Raw genomic sequence first — 12606 nt, 5'->3', positions numbered from 1 at the left:
CGATTTTCCAATCCAGAAAAATCCGGCACCAACTGTTGTAGCCGGTAAGTTTTATTTCGCAGTCGATAATCACGTCGTCTCCTTACACGTGTAACACAAACGGATTATCCTATCTGCGGCCGCAGCCTGGGCAAAATCAACGACGGTTGGTCGGTGTTGTATACATACGCAGTAAACGCGTCGCGCGAGGAATTCGTAATCGTAGCCCCATCCACGATGGTTCGTTCGGGCGGCTATGAAATCGAATTTATCCTCGATTTGATAAACGACGTCCGGTTTTCACGGAGGCTCGCCGCGTTCCGGTTAATTGAATTTAAGAGGATACACACTAGGTGGCCAAGAATTCTCTCTTGTTCTTCTCGAACGAGCTGGTTCACGGTTTAAAACATATAGGATAATATATATAATAATTATACAATATATGTATAATACGTATATACAGGGTGTCCCAGAATTGTGGTATTTTCGGGACATAAGGGGTTCTCGAGATCATTTGAAGCAACTTTTTCCTTAGCGAAAATGTTCTACGAGGCTTCGTTCACGAGTTATTAACGAAAAACATGGACCAATCGAAGAGCGAGTGCGATCGGCGCTCCGCCCTTGCGACCGATGCCGGGTCGCGCCGGCCATCCGACGCAGCGGCAGCGATCGCGGGGGCGTGGCGTCAGCCGAACGCGATCTCTCATCGGTCCAGTGTTTTTCGTTCATATCTCGTAAACGAGGCGTCGTAGAACATTTTTATAAAGGAAAAAGTTACTGCAAATAACCCCAGGAACCCCTAATTTCCCGGAAATACCATAATTTTGGGACACCCTGTATATAATAATATTAATAATAATATAATACATAAAAATCGAGTTTTTGTAAGGTTTTAGACCAGGACACCCGCTTAATTATTTCGAAAAATTAGAAGTGACAAGTCAGTAACAAATTTTTCGAAATTTTTTCAAAACGAACACCCCGTACGGTATCAGCAAGAAGAAAAGTTTCTATCGGCAAAAGTGCCGTCCACAGAATCCTACCGATTCATTCCGAATATTCGCGCAATTCCGTGCAAGACCACAAAACTCGCATTCTACGCGGTGCTGCACACTATTGTACCACGAAATAATCGAAGGTGAGCATACGCGAACGAACACAACCCGTTCTGCGATCGGAAATCGAACTTTTATTCGTCGAACACGAAAACATAAATTGAACAATCTTTCCAGCGGAAACTCCCGGCGTGACCGCGCCGAGGTACATTCGCGACGCGTGACACATTCGATCGGTTAGGTTAGGTTAGGTCGTCGCCGCGTAAACGTAACGCTCGGCGACGCTATCTCCCGGACTACATACACACTCTCGACGATCGAAGCGTTTCGAAAGCGATCGCGCACATGGCCGCGAGACCGCGAGATTATTGCCGGAGCCTCGTCCGATTTTTTTTTTCTGGCCGCGGAGCTGCAGCCGGTTACAAAGCGCAGGAGAGAAGTCGTCGTGACGAACGCACGCGTGGTCGCGCGTATTTAACTGCGACCCTCCGTCGTCGACTTGTGCGCTGGCCAGACCTAACCAAAGAGAGGCCAATTTGCATACAGAGAGCGCAATGAATTCACGACTTTGCGGCCCCGCGACTTTTCAGGCCTCCGCCTTGCAAATATGTTGCGAATTCTATCGATGCTCGCGTGGCGCTCTATTCGATATAAAATCGATTCTTTTTGCGTTCGACGAAAATACGTGCAGGCCGTTGATGAAAAATATTGTGGATTTTAACGGTGAGTTTATGACATTAGTTAATATTATTAATTTAATTTAATAATATTATTATTTAATATTATTAATAATATTTATTAATATTATTATTTAATATTATTATCTTAATAATAGATTTCAAATTTGGAAAGATATAACGACAGAAATGAGAACGTTGATTTTTATCGATTTATATTGTTAATTGATAAGAGTGTATGCTCATTTATTATTTATTACGAATCGAATAAATAACTCATAAATATGAATAATCGTGAACTAAAAAATAATAATGTGAGTTAATAAATTCGATTGATAAATAATCGTGTCCCATATCGTAACTAGTCCTCTTCGCAACACATTGAATTTCCACACTTCGTAGACGCTACTAAATAGAGTTCCAATAATAGAAGTTACAAATTACAAACGTCACGAACATGCAAATGAAACGTGCTGCCAGAAGCTGGCACGACCTTGAGACATCGATAAAGGAGAGAGGAACGAAGAAAGAAAAGCGAGGGGAAGGAGAATGACAAAATTGTCTCTTCGAAATTGACTGCATTTATTATACATATGAAGACATTGTGTAAAATAAATTATAAAATTTATCATGTAAAAAGGTGGTACAGTAATTATGGCTTCGATAATATTAACAAATGGTAATTTAAATGGCTTGTACAATCGCTTTGTTTCAAAAAAATTGTTCCTTATTAAAATTGTATTTAATTGCACTAAATAAGTGATAAACTTTGTAACTGACAATTATATCAATTATATCGATTACATCAATTATATCAATTATATCGATTACTGTCAATTATATCAATTATATCGATTACTGCCAATTATATCAATTACATCAATTATATCAATTACTACCAATTATATTGATTACTATTTATTATAGTAATAACTATTAATTATATTAAATACTGTTAAATTTCGCTAGAATTAATTTGTCGAAGACAGTAATCCTCTCATAATTATTATTTGGCATTATAGCGAAAAAATATGACAATCACGTCGGAGATATATAAAAATTCTGTGGGCAGCTTTTGATGATTGCATCTTAATTCTCTTGTGATTCCATGTTGTGTAAAAAAAGAAACAAAACTGATATCATTTAATATTTATCGATATCCGTTAATATTCGGTTATGCATGCATATTTAAGATTCCAATATTATTAAATATTTAAAATGATCAAAATATCAGTAAGATTTAATCAGAGATTACACAACGAACCTTAAGAGCACTGTGAAATTCGTTCGACGATGCCATATAAATGATGGAAAAGATCGCTGGGAAACTCTTGGCAATGAAGAAAAGCACCTCTCTCTTACTGTCCGTGCAACACGACAGTTTCGGCCAAATGAAATTTATCGCCCTGGCAACTCGGTATGGCGCACGAATAAAATAGAAAGCCAGTGTGATGATCTCTGCGAAGGAGTTTTCGCTATTCTACAGAACATTCTACACCAGCTTATATGCATTGTACAGAGTGTCCCAAAATTATTGTATTTTTGCGAACCGAGGGGTTCGTGAGGTCATTTGAAGCTACTTTTTCCTTATCGAAAATGTTATACGGGGCTTTGTCTACGAGTTATTAACGAAAAACAGTTGACCAATGAGACGCGAGCTCGCCTAGCGCTAGGCGGCGCCGCGAGGCGGCCGAGCCAACGAGCGCGCGAAGCCCAGTTCCGCTTATTGGTGCCTCGCGCGCTAGCCGAGCGCTCGCTTCTCATTGGTTCAGCGTTCTTCGCTAATAACTCGTTAACGGTGCGTCGGAGAACATTTTCGTAAAGGAGAAAGTTGCTTCGTATCACCTCAGGAACCTCTCAGTTCCCGGAAATACCATAATTTTGGGACATTACTCTTTACACTTTTTGATAAACTTATTTTTGATATTCCTTTACCTAGCATGATTTGGCATCCTAATTCTTTCGACCGCCACGATCCCTCGATCTCCCTGAATATCATCAGATTGTAGAAGATCAGGCTGTCGAGCATAGCGAATATGAGAAACGGGCAAATGAAGAACATGAACGTGTTCCAAACGTAAATTTCGGCCATGTCGCCCTCGTAGAAGTCGTATATATGCAGGCCGATCGCTAATTCAATGATGCTGGCCGACCAAATCAACAAGATCCCTTTGATCGCCGTTCGTTTCTTGCACAACGCGTGCCCCAATGACGTGTCATGCCGGAACACGTTGACGTAGAGGAGAAATTTCAGCACACCTATAGTTATCACGGAAACGTCGAAGCTTATCAGACAGACGTAATCCATGTTCAATATCCTGTCGACGGAGAAGAACCAATTCATTATTTCTTGCCACGGTTCGATCAGGATCACCATGTTCGAACAGGCCAGGCTGACGATGTAGAAATTCATGGCTGTTCTCATCGAAGCTTTCGATAGTATCACCGCTATCATGAAGAAGTTCAGGTTGACTCCGAAAAAGACGAACGTCAGGTCCGCGATTCGAGCCGTGGTTTCGGGGATGCTCGATTTCACCGTGTTGATTTTCGTGATACTCGTCGTTTTAGGAGGCGAAGGGGAGATCGTTGGAAACCAAATATCCATGTTGCTCGAAAATGTTGCTCGATGCTCTAGGGCGTTCTATAGTAATATATGTAAATAATCTTTTGTATAAAATGCGATGGTTGCGAAAGGTTTTTCTGAAAGGGAAGAAAAAGTTGAAGATAAAGATCGATGTGATAAAAATCGGATGATTTTTTTGTGCAGAAAAATGGACGATTTGGAAAGAAGAGATAATAATATTAAAGATAATAATAATAATATATATATATATATATATATATATATATATATATATATTAATAGTAATAGTAATATTAATGCAACAATAATATTAATAGTAATAATAATATTAATGCAATAATATTAATAGTAATAATAATATTAATGCAACAATAATATTAATAGTAATAATAATATTGATGCAGTAATAATAATATTAATGCAATAATAATATCGATGCAGTAATAATAATATTAATAGTAATAATAATATCGATGCAGTAATAATAATATTAATAGTAATAATAATATCGATGCAGTAATAATAATATTAATATTAATAATAACATTAATGCAATAACAATATCAATAGTAACAATAACATTAAAACAGAGAATATTTAGTTACCACTTGCCATAACTCGCTAACAACAGCGTATATTGTCTCCTTATTGTTCACATACCGCCGGTAGCACCAGCACTGAACAGAAAGAACGTCGCTTTCATAGCGTTCTAGCACCCACTTTGAATTTTCTCCATGATCAACATCGCCAGGTAATTAATAAGCTGAAACGTGGGCGGGTACCCTCCCCCCTTGGACTGTCCGTGGCATTGGCTTACACGCGACTTTTTCATTTCGTTGAGTGCTTTTTGGCCGGTTAATTAAACGATGGAACGAACAATGCATAATTGACTTCGTCGAAGCATGATAGAAGTCCTAGTTTTTCGCGTCCGCAGCTGGAAAGCGAACGGATTTCATTCGTGACCGAAGTTCTCCTGTGCTTCGAGCGGGCCTCTTGTTTGCTATCGAATTTAACAAGACCGTCTTTCTACGAGTTATCGGCGAACTTCGTGGAAATGTACCGTTTTAACGATACGTGCGTGCTCTTCAAATGTATCGGCCAACTGAAAACAACGGGAACTTGTCCCTGCGAATAGCCGACCGTTTCGTGGACGACCGATTAGGTTCGTTAAACCGATATCTCTAGACTGCAAATGTTTGTTTAACAACAATTTTTTTTTCTCTCGCGTCTATAGCCTTCTATTTGTTCAAATATTTGCGCTGATGCACGCTTTAAACATTCGTCGAATGGAACGCGTTAATTTTCCGATGCACAAACAGTGCATTGCTTTTCCAATCGGAAAAAACGTATTTTCTGGGGATTAATCAATTTTTGAATGTTAATTTTGTTCACATTTGAACGAAATTTGTTTGTAACAATGTTAACAAGCTCGTATAATTCTATCATTGGATGCAGCGTTGTGAATAAAATAAGAAATTAAGATAGATTTTAGAACTAATAGTTTTAAGAGGTTCCTGAGGTTATTCGAAGTAACTTTTTCCTTAACGAAATTGCAATCCGCGGCTTCGTTTACGAGTTATTAACGAAAAACGGTGACCAATGGGAGGCGAACTCGGCTAGCGAGCGGCGGCGGCCGAGCCAACGAGCGCGCGGAGCTCGGTTCCACTGATTGGCTCGGTCGTCTAGCGCCGAGCGAGCTCGCCCCTCATTGGTCACTGTTTTTCGTTAATAACTCGTTAACGGTGCCTCGGAGAAAACTTTTGTAAAGGAAAAAGTTGTTTCAAATCACCTCAGAAATACATGTAACTTACTTAAAATCTACAAAATGCATTTTTTAAATTTTCGTTCTAGCCTTAATTAATGTTACAACCAAATACTATTCGATGCTGCATAAAAGTATAAACTTGTTCGTACAAAAAGCCATTACTTGTTTAAAAAAGACGCTTCAACGACAGCTTTTCGCAAAGCAACGTCTGAAAGACAAACAACGAAGCAACAAAACGAGTAGTCGAATAAGTCGAAATACTTATTATTGGGCAGTGGGTATGAGATAGTACGCGATGACTCACGGATGGAAGCGCGTAGACAGCATAAACCCGTTCGCCAAGAGAAAAGATCGCACAAGACATAACCTTGACCCTGAGAACACGGCGAGGGTTACGTCCTCGATCATGGTAACGATCCGACGACGAGTGACGAAGATAATTTCGCGCAAATAAATCATGTCCCGTCCGACATACATATTTATCCGGCGAGTAGGATAGCACCGGGGAGACGTGGCTGAGGGACGGAGACAGAGAAATGCAGTCGCTCGGGCTGCATAATGCAACGAGAGATGCAGCGGAGAGGAACTTTCGAGCCTGTCGCTGGCAAATGGCCACGAGCGCGATAAGTTTCGAGAACGATATCTCATTAACTAATAGCGTCATCTACGTTCTTAAACCGTCGTTTGAAAGCTGTGATATTCCTCTTTCGACTGGTATAAATTTCGATTCGATCCGTTGATAAATCAGCAAAAACCACTATAAACGTGGAAGAATTGATATTTTCACAAGCAGTGCGACAAATAAGTTTCGAGAGCTCGGTTCAATATCTCAATAACAAATAGCGCGATCTATGTTTCTAAACCGGCGTTTGAAAGCTGCGATATTCCTCTTTCGAACGGTATAAATTTCGATTTGATCTGTTGATAAACAGCAAAGTTATAACAATTCTCCTTGAACAACTTACTCGTCGACGTTGAAACACGACCAAAAATCGTCGCGCGTCGATCGTTCCAAAGAAAGCGGTCACAGCCGCCGGAAACGTTTCAAACTTCCTGAAATCAATTGTTACGGAGTGATGAAACACGGTGCTTTCGGTACGAACCGGAAACCAAGCGTGGAAGCGCGGAATGGAAGTCGAAAGATTCACCGCGAGCCGAAGAGCACCGGGAAGTTCCATCGAAAATCAAGACGATGCTCGTTACATTCTTCGACGGCGAAGGAATTATCCGCGGGGAATTCGTTCCAACCGGCCAAACGATTACTGGAACATATTATCTCGAAGCTTCGAAGCGTTCGACGGCCAGAATCCGTCGTGTTCGATCCGAATATCGCGATCCGGAGACCCGGTGTCCGTTGCGCGACGATGCACCGAGTCGCGCCTCGCTCGTTGTTCGTCGATTTTCGGCTCGAAATCGAGTCCGCGCGTCGAATCGTCCACCGTGTTCGCCTGATTTGACCCCAGGCGACTTCTCCCTGGTCTCAAAATTGAAATTGAAGTCGAAAGGATGCATTTTTAACGACATCTCGACCGTCGAAACAGCTTCGACGCGAGCGCTAGAGGCGATTCCACGAAACGAGCTGGAACACGCGTTTGAATCGCCGTCGAATCGCTGTGACAAGTGTATCGAAACTGGAGGAGAATATTTTGAATGAAAAACATCGAGAAATATTCGTATATCTTGTTTCAATGATGTTGGAACTCGGTCAGTTTCGAGACTTATTTGTCGCAAACTGTGCACGTTGCACGAAGTCCTGTTTAGGCGCGCGAGGTCCTGCGAAGGACCAGGGACTGCTGCCTCGAAAGTGGAACGACCGGGTGTTCCATTGTGCACTCTGTTGCACGTGGAAAGGTTCGCAACGCGCGCGTTTTCACGGTGAAAACCGAGTCGGCGCGAGACAACGGGCTCCGTTTCTTTATTAATGCTCCTTACTTCTCCTTGAGAAAACTTGCCGAAACGAAAGGTCGCGACGGAGAAAGGAGCGGATTCTACACCGATTCTCTCCTTTTTTTCCTTCTTCATCGCGTTCTCAGGTGTGAATTAGAAGACCCTGAATGCACGGTATTGTTTACTTTCCATCGCGAAAGTGCGGCGAACGCGAAGAGCGACCGATGAAACGGCTAACTTTTTTTTTAGCGAGAACGCCGCCGGTTTTCTGTTCGTTTCCCCGATTCTCTGACGCGTAAAACTGAACAGAATTTTCTGTGATATTGTTTGAAATGTTATTTCGAACATGAAGTCTTCGAAATATTTCTATATTTCTATTAATATTTCTGTTTTTATATTTCTAAATATTTCTATTTCTATTTCTAAATATTTTTATTTCTATTAATATTTCTATTTCTATTTCTATTTTCAAATTAGTTTTTTTTTTACATTACAATCGGTTTCGATAGGATAGGTTTGTGTGTGTGTGTGTGTGTATGGGATCTGTCTTGATTTTGATCAGCTTTGAATTTCACGTTCACGTTGCTACAAAAGACGAACCAGCGCAAATGGAGGTCAATATTCCTTAAAAGGCTCAATTCTCTCTTACCTATTCTCGACAGTGTTGCAATTCAGCGTCGCAATTGTTGCTCCTTTTATAGACTTATGTAACCACTTGACCGTTTACATGGGGGAGACCGATATGGGGATACTGAAAACAATTGTCATGGGACAGTATTACACATGTAATTATTTATGGTGTCGTTTTGTAGGAGCCTTTTGAACGAATATTATTGGTAATAGTAATAATTAGACCACGGATATTTATAAATTTGAAGTGTAAAAGTATAAATACCGTATAAAAATATATATATAAATAAATAAATATATGTAGTATAAATATATATATATATATATATATATATATACATACTATTATTTACTATTATTTTTATTTATATATATATATATATATTATTACTATTTATAATACTATATATTATACTACAATATTATACTATTATACTATTATATATAGTATAATATAATATAATAATAGTATATATATAAATAAATAATAGTAAATAATCGTATCGATAGTATAATAAGAGTATAATAGTATAATATTGTAGTATAATATATAGTATTATAAATACTAGTAAATAATAGTATATATAGTATAATAATAATATAACAGTATAACATATAGTATTATAAATAATAGTAAATAATAGTATATATATAGTATAATAATTTTATAATATAACATTTACGGATATTATAAAAATGGGAGTGAGAGACATCTATAACTGAAATCGGCGATTACTTAGTTGCCAACCCAATAATTCACAAATGCACTTAGGGGCCACTTTCACAATAAAATGACTCAATTCGTTAACATTTGACCAGCGTGTACCAACTTCAATTCTTCGATAATTGCTTCTCCGCGACCAATATTCTTGCAGACAACAACGCGCGAATTGTTTCTCATATAATCGAGCACACTTCGGCCGATTATCAACCGATCGAGAGCTATAACAGCGATTAACATCACGCCCCTCGGTCTTACTGCACTTCGAACGTTCTTCATGCTTCGTACTGGCTGTGGTACACGAAGGTTGACGAACCCTTTTCACGGCTGCTTTGTGAAATTACTCGACTTCTCTGTTCGTTTTGGCGCGCGCGCGAGCGTCTCCGACGGTGCCTCGAATCCGCGTTTTCATCGTTGGGCCAGGTGCGCGGTTCACTTTTGCGAGTTCTTCCGTGCTTTTTTCTTCTTGGTCTCGTCTGCCGGGATCGGGTTATAGCCGATTGGGGGGCGCAGGGGGCGCGCGTCGGGGGCCAAATAAGTGCAGCGGCCAGGGCCACAACCGGTTCGTCGCGTCGCACTGCGGTCTCTTTTCTCGAAAAGCTGGCCGAAATGCAATTTTTCAAGTAATTTTTCCAAGTTCTGTACTCGCTAAGATGTTCGGAAATGTTCTCTTCGGATGGAATCATTTTTTAAACATTGGGTCGAGTTGCTTAAGGGTTTCTTTGGACGTTGCTGAGAATTAACTAGCAAATTAAGTAGAAATTGTGTCGGTACACCCTGTATATTACGCTTGGGCAACAAAGTATCTTCATTTCTAACATAATCGACACGTATATATATATATAAAGCTTCATTTTTCCTCGAGTTGTTTTCATTTTCAAACATCGTTGACAGCACTATAACCGTATATATGTATATATATGTATTATATATAATATATAATAATATAATAAGTTAATATTTTAACTTCATCCGAAAATATTATTATTAATATTATATACTATATATTATTATTAATATTATTATTATTATAATATTATTGATATTATATATTATTATTAATATTATTATTATTGTAATATTATTGATATTATATATTATTATCAATATTATTAATATTATATATTATATAATATACAACGTTAATAATAATATTCTCGGATGAAGTTAAAATTAACTTATTTCATTCAGATGGCAAAATAATTGTTTGGCGAAAAAAACGAACTAGGAATTTTCCTAAAAATCACGCGAAATTGTGCATTTTGGCCGAAATTTTGGGCCCGAGAAGGGACCAGCGTGGCTGATCCGTCTTCCGTCTCGTCGCCTTTCGCAACCTCGCGCGTTCGAATCGCTATTATTACCTCACGCGTCTATACATATAATTCAAACGACCCTGAGGAGGTTCTGGACAGAACGATAATCAGCGGAGGTATTATCATCACGAACTCCGTTGCTCCTGCGCGTAATAATTACACGTTCGATAGAGACGTGTAAAGTATTTCGGTCGCTGCATAATAACTCTGTTCGTGTTCAGCCTCGGGCCTTTGATTGTGTCGTCATTTTTTTGCTGGATCAATTTTATTCCTCTTGTTTCTTTCGGTGTCATTGTGCTGATCGCTTTAGGGAAACAATAGTACGTAAGACAATGGCGAGACAGACGTTTCTCTGTCGTTTCAGACTGTCGAAGTATTTGCGTAACTGAAAAATGGTTTTTAAAATTTATTGTAGGGAACTTCGTCGTCTTCGTTGTGAATTGTATATGTTTATTCATATATCATTCCATGACAATAATATAATATATGTAATATAATGTAATGTAATGTAATGTAAATGTAATGCGATGTAATGCGATGTAACGTAAATGTAATGCGATGTAATGTAAATGTAATGCGATGTAATGTAAATGTAATGCGATGTAATGCGATGTAATGCGATGTAATGCGATGTAATGCGATGTAATGTAAATGTAATGCGATGTAATGCGATGTAATGTAAATGTAATGTGATGTAATGCGATGTAATGTAAATGCAATGCGATGTAATGTAAATGTACTGCGATGTAATGCGATCTAATGTAAATGTAAGGCCCACATTTTACGACAACGCAATAAAATGAAATGATAAAATAATAGCAAACATAAGCAATAATAGCGTCCGTCAATGCAATCGGTGTTACAATATCCGTACTTAAAAGTGATTATCGCAATGAAAGACCAAGTAAAAAACAATTTTAATGCTCGATATAATCGGAAAGGTTGAAAATGTTGTCGTTCGGCGTTCACAGAAGAATTATCTCGATGAATCGACTTTTGCTTCGATAGATACGTATCTTCAAAATTGAGCAGACATTCCTATCACATAGATCGAGATACGATAAAAAGTCGCGTTTCTTTTTTATGTAATTGCGATCAACTTGTGGCAGATTCTTTACGCACCGTTGATCCAGAGCACGTGGCCGTGAACCAAACTAGGTTAAATCGTCTCCTCTTAACGGAAGAAAAATAATAATCATTTTTGTGTTACTCTGCGATAACGTAATTAAATAATCTCGTTAGGCGTAGTGAGATTCAGAATAAATGAGAAACTATAGCGCAGGTACCAATGGGAGTGCAACTAAACGAGAAAGAAAAAAATAGTGGAATTATTTAAAGGAACTCTTGTAATAAATAATATATATATATATATATATAAATATTTGTAATAAATTCAAAAATATGTAAAATGTACGGATGGTGCTGCGAATATTGTTATTCTTGTATTATATACATATATAAATAAATAAATATATATATATAATTATAGTATAATATAATATATTTAATATTATTATATATATAATTATAATATAATATATAATATTTAATATTATTATATTATATTATATGTATATACAATATATATTATAATAAATAATAAATAATAAATTGTAAATAAATATATTTATTTATTTATAAATAATATATATATATTTACAATTTATTATTATATTATATTATTATTATATTTATTATTATATTATATATATAAAATATAATATAAATATATATAAAAACAAACGAATTCGAAAAACGTTGAAATTATTTTTAAAAACATCGTGCAACAATTTCAAGCGGCGACTCGACGTCGCCAGTGGAGCATGAAGAGTTAAAAATCGATTCAGCTACAGTGTTGCGTCGCGTATCCCGCGAATTTAGTTCCGCCATAATTTCCGGCCTGGCTACCTACTAAAGGGCTCGTAAAGTTCCAGTCGTGTCTTGTTTGTACCTCGGAATGAAATTGTTTTCTCGCGGCGCGGCACGGCGCGTCGT

At 37.9% G+C, this 12606-nt stretch overlaps 2 protein-coding genes across 2 annotated transcripts in view; one reads left to right on the top strand and one right to left on the bottom strand.

Annotated features, from left to right (window-relative positions):
- ec (ubiquitin specific peptidase echinus) overlaps window positions 1–12606 on the top strand; it is a 120709-nt gene that overhangs the window by 10958 nt on the left and 97145 nt on the right. The window lies entirely within an intron of this gene.
- Window positions 2224–4512, bottom strand: LOC117224779 (uncharacterized). The gene is made up of 2 exons (XM_033477912.2): window positions 3647–4512; window positions 2224–3169 (listed from the first exon to the last, which is right to left on the bottom strand). The coding sequence occupies exons 1-2, from the start codon at window positions 4314–4316 to the stop codon at window positions 2952–2954; spliced, it is 888 nt and encodes a 295-aa protein (XP_033333803.2). The 5' UTR covers window positions 4317–4512; the 3' UTR covers window positions 2224–2951.

The sequence above is a fragment of the Megalopta genalis genome, chromosome 9 (assembly GCF_051020955.1).
Source record: "Megalopta genalis isolate 19385.01 chromosome 9, iyMegGena1_principal, whole genome shotgun sequence".
Taxonomy (NCBI): domain Eukaryota; kingdom Metazoa; phylum Arthropoda; class Insecta; order Hymenoptera; family Halictidae; genus Megalopta; species Megalopta genalis.
The sequence above is the reverse complement of the archived record's forward strand: the minus strand, read 5'-3'. Positions and strand labels throughout refer to the sequence as shown.